A 25,494-nucleotide genomic window follows, 5' to 3' on the forward strand; every position below is an offset into this window, starting at 1 on the left:
ACTGAGAGTTAAGAGGAAGGTGTCACAGGGACTCTGTCCCCCTAAACAAGGGCAGGATGGTGTGTCCTCTTCATGAAAGTAGAGTTGACTTATGGGCAGTCAGAGACAAGAAGACCCCGTCTGGCCTCGCTGTATTGGTTTATCACTTAGGCCATAGCAGCGTGTTTGTTACACGGTATGCACATGCCAGTTCTCACAGTTATGCCGACAAGGACCGAACTATGGGTTTTGTGGTATTGGGGGAACATGGGGAGCAGAACCAAGTGCAGGGGTCTGGAAACCTTTTTGGAGGCAGTATGGTGTAGACAGAGATCTGAAGACTAATGGAATAGCCAAGAAATGGGGTATAGTGTATTAAATGGGGTATAGTTCTATTGCTAGGAGAGACACCATATCCAAGGCAACTTATAAAAGGAAGCATTTAATTGGGGGGTTTGCTTACAGTTTCAGAGGGTGAGTCCATGATCATCATGGCAAGGAATGTAACAAGGCAGCAGGCAGGCATGGTTCTGGAGCAAGAGTTAAGAGCGTGCATCCTGATCTGCAGGCCAGATGCAGAAACAGAGAGAGTATATGGGTATGAGCACAAGTCTGGACCTGCTCTGGGCTTTTGGAATCTCAAAGCCCAACCCCAGTGACAAACCTCCTCCAACAGGGCCACACCTCCTAATCCTTCTTCCTAAATAGTCTATCAACTGGGAACCAAACATTCAAAAATACGAACCTGTGGGAGCCATTCTCATTCAAACCACCGCAGGTAATGGAAGAGCAGAGGGTGCCAGGCAGGGCACAACCTTTGCGAAGGTCTGGTTGGCCTAAGTATGGCAAGATGCACGATCCAGAGTGCCGACAGTCCTCAGCAGGGAGAGGTGGCACCATATACAGCAATAGAATCTAAGTGGGTAGGCTGGAGTTCCGGGAGACTGCCCACCTTTCAGCTTCTCAGCCTCAAGGGACTTGATCTCAGGTTGGAGGGTGAGCCCCACCTGGTGGCCTGGGCTATGGACCAGGAGAGGGTGATGATTTCATTCTGAACAAGTAGGTAGAACTGACTTTGAGGTCCCTTCCAGCTGTCACACTCCAGTTCCTCGGAAGCCCCCTGGGACAGCAGACTATATGAAATATAAATCAATAGGTTAAGACCACACTTGTCTCCCGTCCAGCACGGCCCTGTCACTCTGCCTGCCTCCTCTGTGTTTGGAGGATCATCTCTGACTTGGGCAGACCGTGGGCTGATGGGAGAAAATCGCTTTGTTCAGAAAGAGGTAGAGCCAATCTTGCCTCCGTTGACAAGGCTCCGCTTTTCTCTTTAATCATCCCTGCCTCTCAGCTATGTGCTGTCCCAGCTCACCGACACCCCTCCTCCTATCTCCCCGCTCTAATCATCAGGGAAAAACAGATACTTGATCAGTCAGCCTCTTGGGACCTGGTGCCTGGAAAGTTCTGCTCTTGATGAGGGAGGAGCTGAATGGTGAATGTGGCCAGTGTGGTAACCCAAATTAAGGAGGCTAAGGGCTTCTACCAGAACCAAGTGTGTCCAGGTTCGCCTCCCAGGGTTCCCATGACAACGGGGCTGTTAGGTGTTGGTAATATGGACTGGCAGTAAATGAAATGGAATTTGATATACATGAGAATCCAGCCGCTAGCAGAATAATTGCAGATCAATCTCTGTCTCCCCAGGCTGCCTGACCATCTCTCTCTCTCTCTCTCTCTCTCTCTCTCTCTCTCTCTCTCTCTCTCTCTCTCTCTCTCTCTCTCCCCCCCCCCAGCATGGGTTTTGAAGAACATTTGAGTGCTTTGAAACACATTAATTTCCATTTTCTGAGCAGTTGTATTTTCTTTCCTGCTACTTTGTCATGCCTCCCCACCTGTGTTGAGTAGTTTAACAAATAAAAGTGTCAGCTGGTGATTTATGGACCCCTCTGGCTGTCACCCTCACCTCCCAACCCCTGTCATCACTCTGGAGTCCAGGACAAGGAATGACAGCACAGCCTCAGGGGCAGCTTCCACGAGTTGCAGGGGATGTGTTGATGCATTGATGTACAGTCCTGTCCTCAGAAGCTTGCCAAATACACTTGGTTCTTGTTTTGTTTACTTTCTTCATTGCAATGGCAAAATGCCTGGCAGAAGAAACATGAGATGAAGGGTTTGCTTTAGCTCACCGTTTGAGGGTATAGTCCATCTCCGCAGGGAAAGCATGGCGGCAGGCATGGCGGCAGGAGCCTTAGGCAGCCTGGAGGTAGGAGCCTTAGGCAGCCTGGAGGTGTTGCTGATCGGATCACTTTCTCCTTTGCATTGAGCCCAGGGCCCAGCCCATGGTATGGTACCACTAACCTCAAGGTCTTCCCACTTCTGTTAGCCCAAGCTAGACAAGCTCCCATAGGCAAGCCCAGAGGCTTGTGTCCTAGGCAATTGTGGACCCTATATCAACCAGTGTTGACTCTCAAGGTGTGCATACTGGGATCAGCCTTGCTGAGTATTTGACCATAGTTTAGGATGGTCTGAGGCTGGGTTTAACGATTCCCACAGAATGGTAGTTACTTGGTGGCTCTCATGGGTTGGGATATCTCCTGAGCCATTCTAAAGAGAAGGGAGTTTCCAAAGAAGAAGCAAGGCCCAAGTCGAAGTGTTATGATACTGGGCTACTCGGCAGTGGGGTTTGAGAGACCCCCAAGCCCCAGGAAGTGTCACAGTCTTTCTCTCTCAGAACCCTGAAACCAGCTGATGTCCACATTTTCCATTCTGTTGCCACCACAGGTCATCCTGATCCTGACGAAGTACTACCATGCAGACATGGGGAAGGTTCTGGAAAGTTCTCTGTGGAGGTAAGACAGCCTGCTGGGCTTTTTTTCTTCCTATACCTGTGTGCCATCATCTCCCAGTTTCCTGGCCGAGGCTGCAGTCCTACCCAGGACAGAGGCTCCTGCCCACTGGTGGGGCCCACCAATTCTCAGCGGCTAGAAAGGCATAATGGAGATGTTGAGAGCGGATTAGGAGTTTCGTCACGGGGACAAAGGGTGCTGGCAGATGGACAACTGTTTGGCAAGCTTCTCTCCTCCTGCTTCTTTTTTGCCTGTTGTTTTCTCCCGGCTCTTTCTGCCTCCTCCCCGGAGGAGGAGGCTGGCAGCGTGAATCCAGGTCACTGCACAATATCCCTGGCTCTGAGCTGGGCTCTATAGGCGGCTCCCAAGCCCCCCGAAGCTCAGACTGGCCTCATTGTTGGGGTATTTTGCTTTCTTTCCGGCTTAGCCAAAGAACTGTAAATAAATAACCCACCCAGGCGGGATATCTCTTTATATGTGAGACATGAATTGGACCCAAGGACATCAGACCGTCTTTGATGTCTGAGACGAGGGAGGAGGAGGAGACTGCAGAGCCCATCTTGGCCATTATCATCCTCAGTTCTGCTCGGAGCATGAGGGCCTCTTCGGCTCTGGGGGGGGAGGGCGCCTTTCCTCCCGCGGGAATTTCGCCCCTCCAGTCATTCTTGGTGTGGGATCATTTTGTCTTCTCTGTGTGTTTTTCCAGTAGCGATTAATTCACTTCAGTTTGGGTTTGAAAAACACCTGCCAGTCGGGACCGTTTGTTTGTTTGAGATAGGGTCCCATTCTGTATCCCAGGCTGGCCTGGGAATCTATCGTTGCAGTTTCCCGCCTCTGTCTCCAGAGCGCTGGACCGGGCCTGCATCCCTGTGCCTGGCTCATCAGAATGACTTGCAGGATGAGCCCCTTGCACCTGCCTGCTGTGGGGATGCTCTTTAGTTCTGGCTTTGCTCCTAGCAGTGGGATTCGACATCCTGCCTTTCTTTCCTCTGTGGCATTGTTAGGAAAGTGTTCGGATGGAGCCCGGAGTTGGATTTTTCACGATGACAGTGTTCCTTGGGGAACCCTGTCCACTGTGCCCGGGCCACTGTGGTACTTAAACCCCTTGGGTTTTTTGTCACTGCCTCCCCAGCCTTTCTGGGCCAGCTCCCTCAGCCGGAACTCATCTCCTGACATTACTGAGAGAAGCAGTCAGAGATGGGCTGTGTTCCTATGTGGAGGATCTGCTTCCGGATGTGACTCTGATGCTCTCATTGTATCTCGCCGCTCAGGTCCTTGAGGAGGGGGAACACGGCTGCAGAATGAAGGCAGGAATTGAGTTCCAGGGGTGAGCCAGTCAGTGGGTAAAGACGTTTGCCATCAAGCCTGACAACCCGAGTTCAATCCCTGGAACCTACATAGTAGAAGGAGAGAAATGACTCCTGCATTGTTTTCTGACCTCCACGAATGCACTGCTGCACACGTATCTCGTGGATACACATGTAAAAGGCACAGAGAATAAAACATAAAATCCCAGCAGCCCTTAGCTTCCCTAGAAGTTTGGCTCAGGGGCATCACCCGGGGACAGCAAGTGCACAGAGACACGTTCACCTTCCTGCTATGTTGACCGTCTCCTTATGCCGCCACATGGATGGAGTTAGCTGTCATCCTTCTTGTCCAGTAAACAAAAATCCTCAACTACTCCAGACTTCAGACACCAGCAATCGGGTCTCTCTGTTACCCACCCCCTCAGATACCTTCCCTAGAGATTTCCTGAATGCTAGCCTCCTCCACTCACAGTGGCTTCTCAGTCCGGCTAGAGGAGCAGGACAGGACGTGGGACGATCTGGAAAGGTGTCTGGTGTTTGGGTAGCGGAGCCGCTTCCCTGAGGTAGTCGGGCTCTTGCAAGGTGTTTCTTAGATGTAGGCCCTGCTTACTTTACATGAAAAAAAGAAATGAACAAAAAAAGAAATGAAAAGGAAACGTGAGTTCTCCGAGGTATGGCGGAGGAGCAAGTTTATTGCAGATAAAAGGAAGTTAGAGGCAAGGGCGTCTGGGAGAGTCCAGAGTGGGTGTGGCCAAACTGAGCAGTACCATGCAGGGGAGGAGGGGGGGGGAAGGAGAGGCAAGAAAGGGGAGCTAGGTGTAGCAGCTAGGAGGCCCAAAGGGATAAAGGGACTGAGGGGTTGTGGGAAGAACCTAGAGGCCAGTTTCTACTTTGATGTGTTAAGTAGGCACCACAGCCATTGGCCCTGGGTTTGAGACCTAACTGGGAACTCAGGGGGTACAGAAAAGGCTACCTGGGGTCAGGACTCCTGAGTGACAGGCTCTGAATTCTTCAGAAGCAGATAGGGAGCCTCAGAGGCTAAACCACCTCATTAGAGCCCTGGGCCAGGTAGACTTTCTTCACAGAGCCTCCGGTTTCTCATCTGTCCAAGGCAGGTCAAATGGAGGAGAGGGAGGTGGCGGGATGGAATGGGGCGGCTCGCAAAACATCCCGAGCACGGTGTGTCTAAATTTGGATTTTCCCCAAAGCGAAGCAACAGATCTTAATTTTTCTCATCTCGTCACTGTCTCTCCACCCAGACGTTTCCTCGGCTCGATTAAAAATGCATTCAGAAGCATTAGTCATTTCCAGAAACTTCCCCCATCTCCTCCGCTGGTGCAGTGACTCTCTGTGTTTCTGTTCTGCCTGTTCTGTGCTGATGATGTGCTTGCACAGACTTAAGTCTGAGAAGACTCGAGCTGAAGTTGTGCATGCCTTTCTCTTTTGCTCATAAACCTGGCTCCCATCCTACACCCTTGTTCTGAGGTCTGCACAGCCATTACTTTCCTGGCTGCTTATGGGCCTTTGAGATGATTCTTCCAGGCCTTGGCCATACCCATGTGATGGCGCTGTAAAAAAGCAGGGCCTGTCCTTCCCGTTCTCACTCTTTCCTTGGGATGGCTGTGGTGGCCTTAAAGAGAATGGAGTGACGTAGGAGCTGATGGAGCGCCTGTACAGGGAGAGTCCAGTGCTCACAGCTCCCACCTGGGGAGTGTCCAGTGCTCACAGCTCCCGCCTGGGGAGGGTGGGGAGGGTCCAGTGCTCACAGCTCCCATCTGGGGAGAGTCCAGTGCTCACAGCTCTCACCTGGGGAGGGTCCAGTGCTCACAGCTCCCACCTGGGGAGTGTCCAGTGCTCACAGCTCCCACCTGGGGAGGGTGGGGAGGGTCCAGTGCTCACAGCTCCCATCTGGGGAGAGTCCAGTGCTCACAGCTCTCACCTGGGGAGGGTCCAGTGCTCACAGCTCCCACCTGTCCAGTGCTCACAGCTCCCACCTGGGGAGGGTGGGGAGGGTCCAGTGCTCACAGCTCCCACCTGGGGAGAGTGGGGAGGGTCCAGTGCTCACAGCACTATGACATTTTATCTAAGTTTTACCAATTTGTCAGTGTCCCAGTATCCTTTCAGTTCCTGGTGAGGAACGGTTTCCATGCTGTCCCTATTATATTTCTCTTTGGAGTGTCATCTGCTCTTGTCTTGCTTTCCACACTGGGACAGGGCAAAGGGGTGCTGAGAGGCCGAGGGCATGCCGTTGTTTCCTGGGTGCTGCCTACGTGCTGTCTGCACTTGAGGCCCATGGAATGTGTGGTTCAGGTGCCAGTGTCTGGGGAACACATATTAAGTGGGGTTATTAAATACACACTTATTGAATGCACACTGATCCTCCCAAGAATTCTCCTGTGTAATCACAATAAATACATTTTTAATGACAGGTCTGGTATTTACATTCTGGAAATGGCTCTGGGAAATGGAGGCTGAATGCATTTTTAATTGTTCTGTGTTTAATGGGCCTCACGTCAGCAGCCTCTCCCTCACGGCTTCCTTGACCCACCATCAGCACCTTCTCTCTGCATCCTCTGCCAGACTTGGGTCCTGTGAATGATACAGTGGGCTGGGAGAGACATCCCCACCTTAGGCCGTGCTGGCTGGCACCAGGGAATTGCAGTCTCCTGTCTCCCTTTTTCCTGGGCTCACAGGGCCTGGCCAAGTCTTTTTCATTCCTCAGAGTCTATACACGGTGTCCATCCTTAAAACTCTGGGTACAGGGGCTACTGTGCTACTGGAACAAATGACCACAACTGGGGCACTTAAAACAACAGCCGGGGACTCTCACAGTCCTAGAGGTCAAAGGTTCAAACCACGGTGTTACAGGGCAGAATTTCTCCTGAAGACTGGGAAGGAGGCCTATCATGTCCTCCTTAGTCCCTGGTGGCTGGGTCACTGAGTCCTTGCCGCTGTGTGTTGATATGTATGTGGGTGCACATGTGTGCAGGTACATATGTATGTGGCTGCACTGCACAGATGCATGTATGTGCATGTGGGCACACTGTGCACATGTGCCTGTGGAAGCCAGAGGTCAATCCTCGGTGCCGTTCCTTTGGAGACATTCGCTTTTGCTGTCATCTTGTTTTTAAGGTAGAATCTTTCAGGGACCTGGAGCTGGCCTAGTGGTCTAAGCTGGCTGACTAGTAAACCCCGGGATCCTCCTATCTCCACCTTCCCAGATCTAGAATTAGAAGTGTGTACCCCACTGTCTGCACTTTTTGTGTGGGTTCTGGGCATTGAACTCAGGTTCTCCCATCTGCATAGCAGGCACTTTACCAGCCCCCTGCCTCCGCCTCCACATGACTGTCTCACTGTGTGTTCCTTTGAAAGACTGTGGCTGCTGGATTTAGGGTCTGGTCAGACGATTTGGGGCGTCTCATCTCGAGACTCTTAACTGAGCTACCTCTGTGAAGACCCCCTTATAATTCATGGGGTTCAGGACATGAACACCTCTTTGAGGGAGCTACCGCTCAGCCCGTGCCATACTCCATCATTAAGCATTGGGGATGCTTAATGCCCCCCCGAATGGCCACTGGCTCTTGCCCTATTCTCTGTCCCCAGCCACACTCTTTTCATTCCTCATCATCCACAGCTAGATCCTGGCTGCCATTCTTAACTGGCCACTGTGCCTACCACCCTGTGCCTACCACTCTCCCTTCTCTCTGGGAGAGTATTGCTAGGCCCATCCATGCTTCTGGAGCTCCCCACCCCCACCCCCAGGCAAGCTGGGCACAGAGGCAGTCAGGGTAGTGGTGACTGTTGGAATGGAGTGGGGGCCCAGGACTCTGGGTTCAGAGTGTTAAAACTGGGCCAGCCCTATGGACACACGGAAGATCAGCCTCTCAGGAGGCCCTGCATAGTACTCAGTGCCTGGGTTTCACCTTCTCAGCCTTTTGTCCCCACTATTGTCCCCACTATTGTCCCCAGCCTTTTAAACCTTGCTTTCCTAATGGCCTCCCACATATCTGCAGTTTCACTGAAGCGCCCTGCATGTGTTTTTTTTACGTGTGGGATTCACATCTTCCAGGTCCTTCAAGAACCAGTGTTGGCCGCTTGGGGGCGCTGTTTTACCCCAGTGAATGTGCCTGGTGTAGAGAAACTGGCTCAGCCTTGCTTCTCGGCCCAGGACTCAGAATCTAGATGAAATGCAGATCAGATCTGAGGTGGAACCTTAGGCTGCACTCTAAACAAGTGCTAGGAAATGCTGATGCCACCTGTCCATAGGACGGCAGGCCTGCTGGGAGTCTTAGAAAAGCTAAGCGGCCTACTGGTAGTATCTGATCAAGCTGGACTTTACCCATTAGGGTGTCTGTGGGTGTCGGTGTGTGTGCTGTCTCCTGCCTGGCATGTACTTAGCATTGCCCCTCAGTTCTGACTTTACCTTTGTTCAGTCCAGCACAATTTCCCCTAAGCTGCCCCGCCACTCAGTGTATAGAGCTCGGCCCTTCCCCCGCATCCCCGACAAGGTTCTTTGTCACCTCTCTCATTGAAGTTTCCGTGTTCTTGCTTATATTGCTTCTGCCATTACTAGAACACAAGTCATGAGCACTGAGACCTGTCAAGGCCACACGGTTAATCACAGGATACCATAACCAGGCACTGACTGGCACTAAGGATGCATGTTGGCTTTGAATGCATGGGTCGGTGGACAGATGGGTGAACTAATGAATGGGGGTGATGGATAGATGATGTGTAGATGTGTGTATGTATGCATATGTGTGTCTGTGTGTGGCTAGCTAGATAGGTGGAGCAACACCTGGCTAGGTGGGTTGATAGGTAGATGGACAGACAGATGGGTAGATGCCTGGATGTGTGGATGAATCATAGGGATAGAGTGGTTTTCTTTACGCTTATGGGGTCTTTATAGGAGAAGCCTGAGAACACAGTCAGTTCTGATGCTGTCAAGCAGGGAAAGGAGGCATAGCATTTTCTGAGCCAGGAGAAAGAGGGCCTACCTTCTTACTCCTGCCCCCCGCCCCCTTCCTAGGTTCTAGCCTCCAGTATACTGACAGTGTTACACTGTACACTGATGGTGGCTATTGAAGGAGGTGGTTTTGACTTAGGGCCACACTTCCATGACCCAGAGGCCGAGGTGCCTGCCACACAGGCAGCCAGGAGCAGCCTCAGCGGCACTGGAGTGGGATGATCCAGGCTTCCCCTCAGAATGGCGTGGCTGGAACCTGTCTTCTTTGTCGGGGGTGGAGAGCATCCCTTTCTCCTGCCTTCTCTTTAATTATGGAATCTTTGACATATAGAGAAAAGTGCAGGATGCCATAAAACACCAGCCTGGGGACCAGTGGCAGCGGCGGGCTAGTGCACATTAAAATCTCTGTCAGTTCCTCCCAAATGGTCTCCATTGTTCTGAGTCTGAGTGTCTGGGGTTCCTGGGGTCAGCGGATGGGGAGCAGGTATATCACAGGTAAGCAGTGGAATTCAGGGCGTCATTATTGATCGCAGCGGAGCCTCACGCAGCTCGGCTCATAGATGTTAAATGTTTCCCTCTCCGCAGGCGAGCTCACAGTTTGTAAAGACAGCAATAGATTCAGATAATGCTCACCCTTTACCCTTCTGCTACGCCCCCCTCCCCGTGTCTACCTGGAAATAATCTCCATCTTAAGCTTGGGGTGAGCCATTTCCAATTTGCTTTATAGCTTACCTATAAAGCAGAAATCTAAACACCTACAACAACATATAAATCACAATTTATATTGGTTCAGGACAACGCGCGACTCTCTGTAATCAGACAACCAAACATTGAGCTTGTTTTAAAAATTGATATGAATGGCGTCATCGCGCTCCGGGTGTTTGATTGATGTTCTCAACTTCGTTCTGGTCATTTCCTCACACTGCACGTGGATCCTCTCAGATGTGTGCATTCTCCATCATGGAGAGGGAGTTTGGTATTCCAGTCAGGGTAGCAGCGAGCTTGGGAGACGTAGTGAAAGCCCGGGGCTCCTCTCCAGGCAGATAAGGGCAGGGGACAGGGCTGCCTGGTGTCGCCTCTCTATCTTGCCAGCTTGTCCGTGCGATGGCTTGCACTTTCATATCTTTGACATCATCAGATTTCACCCATTTGTATTCAGGGGCTGTAGGACTGCTACTTGGTGCCCTCCTGAGATGGTCTATACCTTCTCATGGTCACAGGGCTCCTCTGAATTTCTTACGTAGGCACTGCTCGATCCCCCTGCTTCTGTCAAGTTGCTCAAGCCTTTTCTAATCCCTTCCTCTCCTGAAAGGGGACCAAGCCACTGCCAAGACCCCAAATGTCAAGATGCATCTCTAAATGTCCCTTCATCTCTAGCCTGGGGTCTTTTGCTCTTTTCAAGACCCACAAAGACTCCCAAGCGTGTTCTATCTTGCCATAGTTAAGTCTTAAAGCGCCAATGTTCTGGTAGCAATGCAGTGGTTAGCGTGTATCTCAGGAGTGTGCCAGAGCTAACTTAGACGTCTCAAAGCCCTGGGCTGGCTGTTGGTTGCTTGTTTCAGGCAGGGCATGGAGCGGGGGAGTCCACCCAAGGCTGGAAACCCTTCAAGCTGCTGGCTTGGGCCTTCTCCAGGTATATGTCACAATGACAGGGACAGGGCAGAGACCATCATGATGCATTTGCCACATGAGTGACACTGAAGCTCCAGTGTTTTGCTCGGTGGCACTTGCTAAAATTTCCTGGGCCAGAGCAGGCCACAATGTCATCTGCAGCAGCGTGAGAGAGAGACATGGGGTCAAGTATCACAGGTGGCAGGGGCAGTTCTGGAGCAAGGACACTCAGCGGGAAGGAAGGGTAGAACCCGAGGGGACTGTTCTGGATCTCTCTGAACACAGCCTGCTCCCCATGCAAAGGTCTCGGGCAACTTTCCATCTTCCTTCATAATATTTCATTTTTAAATTCATTTCATTTAAAAATTTTAATTGGCTTTAATTTGTTTAATTTTCATTTCTATTTCATATTTTACATCTAAATGCAAATACTCAAGTTTTGTTTTACTGTGCCTTTTGTTCTGTTGATTAATTCTTGGGACAGTGTTCCACAGAGCACACTTTGGGAATCTGTTCTGTTGTCTGCTCTCATGTTCCAAGAGAGGTGGGGTTTGAGACTTTCGGATCGTGTCTGTTTCCCTGTGACATCACTGCAGCGGCATAACGTCCTGTTTAAAATCAGATTTAATTCCATCTCTCCATAATATCTCCCCCGTACCTCGTTTTCACAGTCAGAACCCAGGCCTAACATACACAGCACACCCTCTGCCCCTGAACGGCACCCGATGTATATTTTCATAGACTGTGCCACGATGTCATGGTCTGTGAATGCCAAGTGGGAGAGATCAGGACTTTGAAACTCTACAGCTGGGCCCACTGTTCCCAACACTTCTCACTATTAAGAAGAGTGTGTCCCCTGTGGAGGCAGAAGCCATGTTGTGTATATTCTGGCTTGCTTTTCCCAATGGAGAGGTGGACAGAGCTGGAGGCAGGGTGCTTGACCTGCCCATGAGGCAGCGGTGGCTCCCAGGGGACACAGTGTATTTGTCAGTGGCCTAGATGCTGGGACCGGCACAGCATGGGGTGCCGATGGTTCCTTGTCAGCAGGGCAAGCACAACCACAACTCCCAGAGAGGAGCACTGAAGGGTAGTGTGCTGTGTGTCCTGGTGGCATCCGAGGGCATCGGTCTTGCGCTCTTGGGCTGGTTTTTAAGTGTTTCAGCGCCTTGCTTTGGCATGGCCTGTGTGTATGCACAGAGAAGTTGGTTTTGATCTTCGCTCAGTCCCTGTCCTTCCTGGTGATCTCAGGGACTTCCTGTCCGAGGATCCCAGTGGTTCAACCCAGACCCATTTCCCACAGCTATTACAAAGACGGCTTTTATCCCTGAGAATGTTTGTGAATTGTTCAGGGCTCAGAGATCCCTTGTCTCCCCCATGTCTCAGCCCATGGCCTCCCTTCAGCTCTGTGCCTACAGAGAGCTGAGTGGAACTTAAACAAACCTCAGGGCAGGTAGGGATCTCAAGAGAGCCCCTGACTTGGAAGCTTTTGAGTCCAGTCAATAAACAAGCATTTGACATGAAGCAGCAGCTCATGGGCCTGGTACACACCTGTAATCCCAACACTTTGGAGGCCCAGTTGGAGTCCAGACTTGGTTGTACCTTGAGGGACAGACCAACCAGGGATGAGATTTGTGAAAATTCAAAGACATCCTTTTGTAACCCCAGTACCCTATAGCCCCTTACTCATTCAATCCATCCCATCCCATCCATCCATCCATCCATCCATCCATCCATCCATCCATCCATCCATCTATCCAATCTTCCTCCCCACCTCCCCCTTCCTCTACCTTTGGTTCTCCATCCCTCTTACCTTTCCGTTCATCTCTGCCCTCTTTATCTGTTTATCATCCATTCACCATCTGTTTCCTCACCCACCCTTCCATATCAATTAACCTATCTGCTTGTATAACCTTCCCTCTCTATGTATTCATCTACCAAACTATGGGTTCATCCACCATTCTCCATTCATCCAATCGTCCACTACCATAGTTTGAATGTGAAATGCCCACCCTCCCCAGGCTAGCCTGACTCAGTACTTGAACCTACTTGCTGTTAATTCTGTTTCCTGTGTGTTAATTCAGTGTGACCAGGCATCCTCTGCTACTTCTACCTACCGTGCCCGTTGCAATGTCATCCCCACCATTATGGACTGTGCTCCCCTGGAACTGTAAGCCAAAATAAGCCCTTCCTGCCTTAAGTTGCTTTTGTAAGTGTATTTCATTACAGCAACAGAGAAGTAACTAAGACAATATCAATTCATCATTTACCCTCTATCAACTCACCTATCCATTCACTCATTTGTCACCCATCTATTCATCTATCCATTCATCCATCTGTTATCATCAAATATCCGTCTCTCCCTGCATCACCATCTACCTATTCCCTTATCCATTCATCTTTCATTTATGAATTCTCCACATGCCCACCCATCATTAATCTATCACTATCCATTCATCATCCATCCAACCATCCATCTACCTATACGTGCTTACTCCGCTTATCCGTCTACCCACTTATCCATTCATCATCCTGTACCTACCAATCCATCCACCGTCCATCCCCTCATCCTCCATTCCATTCATCACTCATTCATTCTTCATCTTCCATCATCCTCCATCATCCATCCACCCATCCCATTGTTGTTAATCTATTCATAATTTTTCATTCATCATGCATACATACATAAAACTATCCAGGAATCTATCCCCCACCCATCCACCCATCCACCCATGTATTCATTATCCATCCGGTCATCGGCCATCTGTCATCCATTTATCTAGACTTGAAGTTAAGAGTAGTTAGAGTAGACCATAAGTGGCACCCGAGACTCTAAGTGTAGAGGGACATGGATAAGGAAAACCACCCATCACAGTGTGGTATTGTCCTCACTGACATTGACATGAGACTTAGAAAAAAAGGGGAGCTCTAAACATGTCATTCTACTGGAGAGGGTGGCCGTCAAGAAGGACATCCTGGAAGAAGATTGTTTTCTCTCCCAGAATGGCTCTGCCTATGCAGTACCCAGCTCAGTTCCTCCTCATCTCCACTGATGGTTTTTCTGAAACCTTCTGTCATGTGTATGTAGCCACCAATCCTTCAGGTACCCTAAACTACATCACAGAGAAATACTGAGTATGGGGTTGGCTCTTGAGGGCAATGGCAGCATTGTGCTGTCCTATTCTAGCCAGGCCTCTAATGTAGCCTCTTAGTTAGACTTGATCTGACACTCATTCTCATGGGCTTCACCCTGGCCTTGGGGCTGCCTGCCTTTCATTCATCCCTCTTCAACCTTCTCAACATTTGACCTAGGTCCTGTGGGTTAGAATGGCCATCCTACAGCAATTACTGTACTGAGAAGTGGTCATTCCAAGTACTAAAGAGCCTCTGGGAGAAAGCAGGCCTGCAAGTTAAAAGCATGCCATTGGTAGTGTTTGTCTGGAGTGGCCTTCCTGGTTGTTTGTAGGGGCTATGGCTTCTCTCCTACTATGATAGCAATTGGCCTGGACAGATGAGCCCCACCTTCTAGGTCCTCATGACAATGACTGTCTTTTGAGAGTAGAAGACAGTACTGGTGGACAGGTTCCTGGTGGTCTGGGTCTCAGGCCTGTTTTGAGTTCAAATCTTCTTTGGACCTCTACACTGGAGTTGCCTACCACTGTTATCACCTATCCCTGGCTGGGGCCTCCTTGCAGCCTCTGTGTCTTCCCCAGAAGCCCTTTCCAGTCCCATATCCTACTATGACTGGCCTCCACCAGATCTCTGAGGACTAGGGTGACAGCCAGCCACATGTTCTCTGTGTTGTGGTCCCCTCCTCCTAGTATCTGGTCTTCCTTTATTTCCTGTTTCATCAGAATCTCAGACCAGATGTGAATCTGGGGTCTTGCTTTACTGAACAACACACACAAGGCGTCACCCTGGCTTTCAACACTCAGACCTCTCTGCTGCTTTACACAGGTACCAGGTAAGGCTATGACCATTTAGGAGGACCTTGGGATGGGTATTGACTGATTTCCCTGTAGAAAATTCTCCACCAAGAAAATCCCTGCTAAATATAACTTAACGATTACCACAGAGCTTTTAAAAACTGTAAAATAGATGAGGCATAAAAGCAATCCTTGTGTTAGTCCCACCCCACGAGATTAAAACTATTAATATCCGAGATGAATATTCTCTCCAGACTTTTTAAGATGCAAATATATACATGTTTTATAAATGTTGAATCCCAAAGGAATTATGTATTAAACATTTTCTTATGCTCTGGCATGTTTTCACAGTCTCTATTTTTAATGGCTGTATAATATACCCTGATCTAAGAGGAAGGTATCATTTATTTAACCAAGGTCCTTGGTTTTAGACATCTGAGCCACTTTCAATTATCACTGAGGTGAAGAAGACGTGAAATGTGCAGAGCTGCAGCACCGTCCCTGTGTGTACGTCACCTTGCATCTCAGCGTCTGCTTAGGATATATGCCTGGGCATGGACATTCTCTCCTGCGTGTTGGGGTTTGGGGTGCTGGGATTCTGATGTATCTGAGCATGTGGCAGGTTTGTTGAGACTGGTGTTGATGCTACTGGGGAACCATTTCGATAAGAGGATAACTCTTATCGAAGTTAAGACTTAAGACAGACACTTAAGAGTGTCTGTCTCCTGGCTGAAGGAAGGCTTGCTTGGCAGGGTGAAAATCAATCATATTCATGGTTCTGTAAACCCAGCTTGTGGACAGTGGCCTCTGACTCCAAGCACCTTCACGGGTGACTTTTTTCACGCTGTAATACCTGACAAAGCAACCAAAGGAAGGGTCTGGTGTTGGCTCGTAGTTTGAGGGTTCACAGTCCCTTGTGGTGGAAAAGTCATGGCAGGTGCATGAGCCAGCTGGTCCCATTGCATCCACAGTCAGTAATTGGGGACAGGGAGGGGGGCAAAGAGGGAGAGAGGGAGTGAGGGAGGGGGGAGAAGGGGAGAGAGTGAGAGTGAGAAATGCTGGTGCTCAGCTCACTTTCTTCTTTTCACTCTATCCCAGGCTCCAGTCCAAAGAATGGTGGTACCCATGGTCAAGATGAGTCTTCCCTTTTTGCTAAACCTTTCTGGAAACTACCTCACAGACATGCATGTAATTGTGTCTCCTGGTGTTTCTAGATCCCGTTGAGCTGAAAACGGATGTTAGACATCACACCTTGGCTCTGTAGAAGCAAGCCTGTTGCCTTCAGCTCTGAGCTTGCTGCTGCGTGGCATGATAGAGGTGACCCTCATCCCCCATCGTGTTAGCCTGGGCTCATACAGAACCCCAGAGCAGGGATTAGGAAGGCAGGCTCAGAACTTGTATTTGTACAGCATCATTTCTGCATGTTTTGTAGGTAAAGCAACTCACAGAGAAGAAAAGCCTGGGTTCAGAGCAAGGGTTTGTGGACAGATAGAGAACCATTGCAAATGAATTTAACACCAGGAAGGATTTGAAGTCATTATTTCCAGTTGGGCTAGGGTGTGAAGGAGAGGTCTATGGAGGTCTATGAAAAATCTATTTCCAGGCTTCTGAGACTGTCCTGGGGTCCAGGGATAGTACAGTGGAGCCCAAATGGCAGAGAAAGGAGTGGGATACATTATTGAAGTGGCCTTTTTACTAAGGAGGGTTCCTTCATGGGGAGCGGCTGGCCACAGACATTGAAAGTGTCAGGGCCAACTCTGAGCAGTCCTGGGGAGCAGAGGTGCTAAGGCCTGGGTGGCCTTTGACACCCACATTAGTGACCCCACCACCCCTGTGTTGAGTCTGGGTCAGGGATGACTGGGGCTTTCCTGACTCAGAGTCTATTGAGTTGCTTTCACTGCTCTCTCAGCCTCTAGCACACCATTCTCCTAGGGTTGGAGGGTGGGTGACTCTCTGCAGCCTTTGTTCTTTGAATGCAGGGGCTGATCTCTCCCATATTAGCTGTTTTCCACAAACCTTGGTCTTTGGACTTGTGGTGAAGGACTTGGTGGAACTGAAAGTGGTAAGCTCTTCCCCAGTGAGAGGTTATCTAGTCCACCCCTGGTGCTGGACCAAGACAGAAGGGTAGGGTAGAGGTGGGCAGAATAGAAGCTAGACTCAGAAATGGCATGCTGCACCAGTACAGGTAACTGTAGCCCGGCAGCCCAGAGGCTTATGCATGCAAAGACTACATGTCCTCTGACAGCTCTCCTTTAAGCATGACGAGGACCCAGGTTCCTTCCATATTGTGGCTCCACATACTCCCGACCCCTAAGTCTAGGCATCCAGTCCGTGCCTGCCTCAGGCAGAGGAGGTCAGAATACAGGACAGACAGCTCATGGGAGGCCATGCTTCTTACTACAGCCTGGGCTGCATGTGTACTCCAGGGCAAGGCTCAGAAAGATAGTGCACTATGCACTCGTGGAGGGACTTGCCATGGCCACTGGCCATACTGGCACTGTGCACATTATGTGTAGCAGACCCATGTGCAAAGTTGGCTGCTCCATGGACTGACTGTAGAATACTGGGAAATATCTTCCTCAGTGCCCAACATTCTCATCTGCTCATGTCACAGCAATGGTCTCCTTATACAGGGTCCCATGACCTCAGATGTACAAGGCCTAGCTAAGACAGATCCCTGCCCAGGACCAATTTAGAAAAAGTGTCCTAGGCCCAGGTCTTGATGAAGGTCAGCGGGCATTGGAGGACCTGGTGAAATTCGAGAAGTTCTCCCTTGTCCAACCAGAGGCAGGTTGTCATGGGACCAAAAAGGCAGGAGCTCAAGCATGACCTTGGAAGGTGACTCTGGTCCTTTGCACACCCGTCCCCACACCCTTTCCTACCTCTGCCAAGCCTTAGCGTAGAACCTGCTCACCAGCTGAGCCCACAGCAGTACACCCCAGGGAGTGTGTCAGAATGCAGAACTCGCCACCTGCCAGGCCTGTGTGGTATGTGTGATGCCACATTGAGCTTAAGTAGTTCACAAGCTTGGCACTGAGCCACCTGCTGCCTCTGTGCCCACCATCCTGAGGAGAGCAGGGGGCTACCTGCACTTTGAAATGTTTCGCCAGCAGATGGCCGCCATCGTCTCTGTTTGGCGTTGTTTCCCTCTGTGTAGGAGTCTTCTCTGGCCCGGTGCCTGGTTCTCTCTCACTCAGGCAGGCTCCGCTGCTCAGAGCCTTCCTCTCCCATGCTGCATGTGATTTAAAATTCTACTTGAGATCCCATCAGGACTGCTGGCTAGGGCCTGTGGAATGCAGTAGGCTTGTGAGAGCAGAGGGGACAGTTTAACCCCAGACTGTCATACATGTTTCAGGGAGTCCATCTATGACAAGAGTCTCCATCTCTTCTGGGCAGCCAGAGTCCAGGCTTTCGAAGTGAAGATTTGAGTTTAAATCCTTACTCTACTTCTTGTAAGCTGTGTGGCCTTAGGAAAACTGCTAGTTGTCTCTGAGCCCAAGTCTATGCAATGAGGATGGCTGTATGGCCTTGGTTTGGGGGTCCAATTAGTGGATGTAGAGTGGATAGGCCAGTGCCTGGCTTCAATACTTCTGACACCATTCCTTATCATCCTCTGAGAAACTCCTGTTCCTTACCAGAGGGACCAGGTTTTCAATTCTTGGGGATCCCTGTGTATGGTAGCGTGTACCTCCACAGACCCAACACTACTCTCTACCACATGGAGACTGGGCCACAATCTTGGCCCCTAAGGGATCCAGAACCTCTACCACCATTTCTTGTCACCATGTTCCCACCACCTCTGTGGAGACAACTGCTAAATTCTATCCTTCCTGTCCTCTGTCTCCTCTAACCTGGGGGAATCATAGTGTTTCCTATATCCAGAGAGCAGGATCCAGAGGGTTGCTTGGAGAGGAAGGCAGAGGAGGACAGCTTGACCTCTGCTGCCCTTCTGACTGTTGTCTCCTTTTTGGTGAAGTAGAGGGCAGGTTGGGACTGACCTGTGATGTCTCAGCATGTTTACTGTTGCTGTAACAAAATACCCGAGGCTATCTAAGTTACAAAGCACAGAGGTTTATTTAGCTCAGAATTCTGGAGACTGAAGGGCCACACTATAGGTCAAACACATGCTCCTCCAATGAGGGCCATGTACTACATTGTTCTTGACACCAGCCTTCCATGCCAACACAGAAGAGATGCATGGATGGATCTCTGCTTTTGTTATAAAACTAGCAATGCCACCTTGGAGGCCTCCATCATGGCCCCAACACATGCATTTTAGAGGACACATCACAACATGGCTGGTAGCTCCAGCCAAGCCATGGCACCTTCTGCTAGTTGCCCCACGTTGTGTGCATGGTACTCCACTCAGGGTGGCGTTCTGTGTCAGGCTGGTGTAACCAATCCCCCATTGTCCTCTATCTCTGCTCTGCCACATCTCCTCCTTGCCTCAGGACTGACACCCCACCTCATGCCCTTAGGAAGACCTAGTGTCCTGAGCCTTTTCCTTCCAATGTGCCTTGCTGGGTTGTAGAGAGAAGCACATGCTGTGAATCCTGCCTTAGTCTGGTAAGTCCCTCTCTGTCTGCCTTTGTCAGTCCTGGGTCCAGCGATGATTCCCAGGGGGAGGGGCATGGGAACCCGGCTAGCCTCTGCGGACTGAAGTTTGCACACATGCTGTGGCTCTGCGGTCAGCACAGAACTGAAGAAGAAAATCAAGTCTGGCACTCCTGTATGTTCACCCACGTGCAAAGCAGGTGCCTGGTGGACCAGCTGTGCCACCTGTAGAAGTCTTCATCCATCTTGCTCAGAATTCTCACCTGCACTGGGGCTCACAGCAACATCTGCTTTTCTGCAGAGGCCCATGCGTCACAGCTGGGACTGGGTCACATTTCCTGTGCTGTGCTCAGACTCCTGTCTCTCTTACGTCTCAGCCTGGCCAGCCCCTAAAACTCCCACCCAACACCTGCCTTGTCATGACAAGGTCCCTATACTCCGATCTTGCCCCTAAGGCTAACTTCTAAAGAACAGGAGAACCATTTCTCCTGCCCAGCTTGGAACTGACCCCTGGCTTCCATGTGACCCTTGGACATACCTCCTGTCCTCTCTCAATCTAGCCAGCCCATCTCCCCTCCCCCTCCACTCCCCATCTTCGCCTCAGTCCAGCTCTGTCCTGAGCCCTCTAACCTGCCTAACACATCAGCTTCCAGCAGAGCGGCCTCCCAGAGCTGCCTGCACTCTGCCTGCAGCCTCTCTCTCCCGAGGTGCTCTCACCCTGTTGTTTTCCTTCCACTGCCTTTCTCGCAGTCTCCTGGGATAGATGCACAATCCTTAAGATTTTCGTATTATTTTGACATTATATTAATGTCATTTTCCCTTCAAATGTCATTGTTGGCATTATTTCCTTGCATGTGGCTCATCTGCCTTGCATGTTAAGTGGCAGGCTTGAGTGAACAGCAACCTCCCCCATGACAGTCCTGTACCCCCCAACCTCCCACCCCCAGCTCCCATCATCCCCACCCCCACCCCCTGTGCTTTGAGAGCTGCTGGGCCAGTATAGCCTATGGAACAGTACCAGCCTTTCCCAGCCCCCACCCCCTAACCCCCACACCTTCCGCTGACAGAGAGTCGAGCAAAAGGAGCTTTTCCTTCATCTTCAACCTGAGGTGCTAACCTGGTCTATTCTGTTTGGATGGCCCAGCCTTCATGCTTGCTCCACACCTGGCTTGGGACAACTTTCAGGAAGCCTGGGCGTCCTATGGCTTCCTCAGGGCGTGGTGCTTCCTGTGCCTCCTCATGTTTCAGGAGATGCCTTGGGGGCAGTAAGGTGTTTCTGAGCATATGAGAGCCAGCAGCGTAGAAAAGTAGGACAGTCCTCCACCTGCTGTGTGGTAAGGCCAGGGTCAATCCCCCTATCACACTGCGGATTCCCCTATCACGGCCATCTTCAGGCTGACGAGGCATGTTCCTGGATACAGCATGGCTTAGCTACAGCGTGGCTTAGAGGCGTTGCCTTCATCTTCCCTCTACAGTCACCTGAGCACACTGGCTCCCTGCTGTTTAAGGCTCTGGAGTCCTGAAATTGTAGAGGAGCGTCTGGGTCTGTGGGCAGTGGCCTGGGAGGGCATGGCTGGCCCGACAGAGCAAATGGGACAATTCCAGCTTTTCCCAGAGCTTTTGGTCCTTGGGCTTGTCACCCTCCCTAACCCTTATATGTTCCTCGGCCACGTGTGAGTGGTGATGGACACCGCGGTGCTGGGCTGTGAATGGCAACTGCTGTTTCTGGGTGCCTGGTTCTGGAGTGTTCTGTTAGTTTGTAGTCTCTGGTTCCCTGCCCTTTGCAGAAAGCCCCACCAAGTGGGGTGTCTCTGGGCAGCAAGGCTTACGGGGAGGTGCTCTGCCTCACTCATCTGGGCCTGGGATCCCATTGTCCCTAGACATGTCCTCTGATCTCCGTTGACTTCACACCTTTGCCTGCCCTTCTTGGATGCTTCTCCTGGTCTCAGAGCTGTGGAAACTGGGTGTACACAGTTCTCTGTGCTGAAGGAGGAAGGGGCCATGAGGAAAAACCTGGCGGCTTGCTTAAAGTCTCTAATCGTGGTGATTATGTCTCTCCTGGTGACAGAGTGGCTGGCTGTGCCATCCAACCCTCAGCACCTGTCACACAGGACCCCTGTGCTGGCCTGGCTTTCCCTAACGGAGTCTTAACAGAGGTCAGCAGGGCCCGGGACATCGATGTCTCATACACAGGCACCAGGAGAGATGGTCTTTCAAGACCCTGTAAGCCCTCCTGAGTTACCTGCCTCTGAGTTACCTGTGGAGGGGCACCCCTCTGATAGGTGCAATAATCTGGGTTTGAGGGAATCAAGGCCACAAGGTCTCTATAGAAGCTTCTGGGAATCTTGTATGGGTGCTGTCCTGGGTGAACACCCATGGGCCCTACTAGGGGAACTAGGGAACCCAGATGTTCTGGTTCAGGTGTGGCTTCTGGATTCCAGGGCTGCAGGGCCCTCCCTGGGCTTGCTTTATCCCTTCAGATCCAGTATTACATTTGGCCAACTTATCAGGTATTCCGGCTTGCCGTGTCCCCCAAATCCCTGACCCCAGATCACTGTAAAATGATAGTAGCTTCCAGAATCCCAGGGGGCTGGCCCAGGAAGTCTTGGACAGTGTCCCAAGCGATTTCTCTCTTGAGATGGGATCGCTGGACCCACGTCCCAAAGAATCCTGCTTACCAAAACGTCACTCTCTCTTTCTGCTCTTCTTGGGCCTTTCTTCTGTGGCCTAGGGATCGCCACCCTGAGAAGCTGGTTTGGAAGTGGTGTGACTTTCCCTTGTCCTAGGTAAATTGCTTAAGTTGTGTGTCACCCTCCCAGGTTGGAACTCAGTCATGTCCAGCCTCTCCCAGTTCGGTGGAGAGCGCATAGGCCTCAGCCAGGCTTTCCAAATGCACCTGGGTGCTGGGATGCCGAGACCATGCCCCCTTCCCTCACAACCAGTGGAGGGTCCCAGCCCGACCTATAGGCAGTTTCCTCTCCCCCCAGAGGACTTTAGACTGGCTTTACAGAGCCTTCAGCATAGAGGCACACAAAGCTCTCATGGGTGCGGCCTGAGGTCCCAGCTCCACTGGTGACATTGGAAGGATCAGTGGTGGCTCAGTGTCCTCATAAGGACATCCTTCTTGGGATGAAGAGAACCAAAAGAACTTGGAGAGAACCAAGTTTTACACAGAGCACACTTGGGAGTGTTAGGGATATTTGAACACATGCCCCCACTTGCTCTGACCTTTTATAGATAGGAAACAGAAACCCTCAAACCATGGTTCTGGAGGGGCAGAAGGGGTCCTTCCCCGGGACACAGGAGAAATGGGCTGTGCCATGGCTTCCAGATAGGACAGACGATCTCATTGCCCTCCTGCTCCCCTCTACTGTGGTGTTTAGCTGCTGTGCAGTGCCGACTGTAGAGCTAACTGCTTCTTTCAGGCCATGAGATCCTTGAGGGGGTCCCCTGGGTAAGGGCCTGCGTTCTCTCCCACACTCAGGGTAGACTCTGGAATCTGGGAGCTCGCTAGCACTGGAAGCAATGAGCAGATAGAATAGAGCCTGCAGTGACTCCGGGGCCTTGCTTTCCAAGGGGCCACCCACGCAGATCTGGAAGGGACCTTCCAGCACAGATAGCTTTCCTGAGGGTAACCTTCACGTTACCCTCCTTGGGCTCTATGTCTTCAAAGTGTGTAGGTGCCACTCCTTGGCAGGAAAATATGAACAGTGTCATTGGAGAAAAGGAGGTGAAGCAGGCGGTGGAGGAAGGGGACAGCAGTGGGGTCTTCCCTGGTCTCTTGTGAGCACCAGCTTTGGAGGTGGCTACCTCACGGACAGATCCAATTTTTCAGAAGTGCCTAGAGCTGGTGTAAATTATTTGTAAAGAAAAGGAAAGGATGTTAGACTGTGTGTGAAGCTCTCACAGGTGCAGGCTGAGGTATCGACTCCACTGGGGGACACTGAAAGGGTCCACAGTGGTTCAGTGTTCTCACAAGGACATCCCTCTTGGGTCGTAGCATGGGGCCTAGCTCCATCAAGTCCATATTTGCCACTGACCTACCATTTTTAAGGATGTTTTTAGAAAATGGCCCAGGTGCCAAACCCTTAACCCCAAACCTTTCAAATCCAGATTCAAGGAATTCAGAAGCCGTGGACCTCCGTAGAGTTCCTACCTGTCTAGATCTCTGTCTGGTGGTGGCATCTGATGGACACCCATGGCCTGTGTAATAGAAGTTTCTGGCATCTTCCACCTGGGCAGCCTGACAGAGCCCACGCATCCATCTTAATCAGGGATCTGTGGTCCCCACCTCTAGTCACTGCGTACTTCATGTCCTACATCCCACCCTCACAGGCAGGATCTGTCCCCCTGGTGGATGTGGTGAGGATGGCCGCTCTGCCCGAGGTTCCGTCTGAAGCAAGCAACATACTAAGCTGTCTGGTTGGTCCTTGTCCCTTTGCTGAGCTGCCATTCCTGGCCACTAGGTAAATTTGTGGAAGTTGCTGTTGTCACCCCTAGTGCCCATCCTCCCTTGTCCCTTTGTCACTAGCCACAAGGTACAGGATGACTAAAGATCAAGAGTGTGGATCAGTTGGAATCCTTGTGACTGGGCAGAGGGAACCTAAGCCTTGCCAGCCACGGTGTGCAGTGGCCCTGTGGAGTTCTTGTCAGTTGCATTCCGTGGCAGGCTCCTGTGGCCCATGTGTATGCGGAGCACATTTGATCGGTCATCTGAGGAAGCAGCTGTCTCAAGGCCCTGAGCTGAGGGGAGTAGAGAGATGGGATGAGGTGAGGTCCCACCTTGCCTGTCCTTCACTGTAGATCTGGGTTGGAGTCAGTGAATTGGGCTCAGAGACAAAGAGAACTTGGCACTCGTAACCTCAAGGTCTCCGGCAGAACGGGCCTATGTGACTGGTGATGTCTCTAAGGAAATGTCAGGTCAAGGGAGCCGTGGCATGTCACATAAATGGTTAGCAAGTGTCCTTCTGGCTCACTGTCAGAACAGAGGAGGGTCTGCTCAGGCTTCTGGGAAGATGAGTGGGCTTCAGATGGTGACGGGTGACCTCAATCTGTGCTTTGGGATCAATTTGTGATCGACAAGGCCACATCTTGGATGGGTTGCAGCAGGCAGAAAAGTGCCTCCCGCTTTTCTCTTCTTGCTTAGGGCTGACCAACCAGTAACACCAACGCACAGGACTCAAGAAATCCTGGCTAGTTATACCCATGGCCCTGCATGGTGACCCAGATCTAAACAGTTGCCTAAGAACCCAGGTGTGTCCCCCTGGAGAGCACCCACTCATACTACTGGCCAGCCAAGACAAGCAAGTCTCATCCCCACCCAGGCAATGGTAAGCTCCCTCGTGTGCACCTGCCACAGATGTTTGAGCATTGACTGTGTACCGGTCTTGTGCTGGACTTGGTGCTTGTGCAGAAAGACACCAATCCAGGGGCTGTCAGTGAGGGCCTCACGAGACACTGAAGACTTCGCATGAAAGGCAGGCAGTGGGCACCTGAGATAAGCAAGCCCTTCTAGTGGAGGAACACCCACGGGAGGCTATGAGGGATTGTGACCAGGGACCACGCTCTTCTATTAGAATAACAACAGCAAACATTGTTTGGAGAAAACTTCTGGTTTATATCAACTTGTTTAGTCAGACTCCCCGGAGACCTTATCAATTCCCTATCAATTCCCAAGATAGGTTTTGATGATCCTGGTAGGTCACTGGGTGCCCGTCTCTAAGTGAAAGAACTTGAAGACATTTCCTAAAACTGTCTCAACATCCCTGAGGCAGGCATGATCCTCCCAGTCTACAGATTAGAAAACTGAGGCTCAGCAGACTGCTGACTAGGGTGGACCTCCTGCTACTGCCTATGCTATAGCCCTTTCACACCCCTCAGGGCTTTCCCCAGGGCTCACCCAGATTCAAGTACACCCCAGATTGCTTAGCACCTCGGTGGCTGGAGTCTGGGTGGGTGGGCAGATTCCTCTTGGTGGGACAAGAGTTGTATAAAGTCCAAATGTCCCTTGTGAATGATAGCCAATGACCCAGGACCCTCCCTCAGAGAAGTCCAGAGCCACTCGTATCCCAACTGCACCCCTGGGAGCCAGCCTGAGAGATCCCAGTCTGAGAATACCCAACTCCCACGCCAAGCTATTGGTAAGAGCCATTAGCCTGACTAGTGACAGTCCCCTCTACCTACCTACCCTTACCTGCCTGACCCTCCTGCAACTGCTTCGGTTCACAGCTGGGCTCTCACCCTGCATTCCCCAGGCCATCAGCATCACAGCACGGCAGAAGAGGGTGGCTTACTGGGGCAGGGGTGAGGAG

At 51.1% G+C, this 25,494-nt stretch overlaps 1 protein-coding gene across 3 annotated transcripts in view; it reads left to right on the top strand.

Annotated features, from left to right (window-relative positions):
- Sorcs2 (sortilin related VPS10 domain containing receptor 2) overlaps window positions 1-25,494 on the top strand; it is a 362,100-nt gene that overhangs the window by 147,385 nt on the left and 189,221 nt on the right. For all 3 annotated transcript variants that reach the window (XM_032916916.1, XM_032916917.1, XM_032916919.1), the window contains exon 2: window positions 2,758-2,825. In XM_032916916.1, coding sequence (XP_032772807.1) covers window positions 2,758-2,825 — 68 coding nt within the window. The remainder of the gene's footprint in view (window positions 1-2,757; window positions 2,826-25,494) is intronic.

Source organism: Rattus rattus, chromosome 11 (genome assembly GCF_011064425.1).
Source record: "Rattus rattus isolate New Zealand chromosome 11, Rrattus_CSIRO_v1, whole genome shotgun sequence".
Taxonomy (NCBI): Eukaryota; Metazoa; Chordata; class Mammalia; order Rodentia; family Muridae; genus Rattus; species Rattus rattus.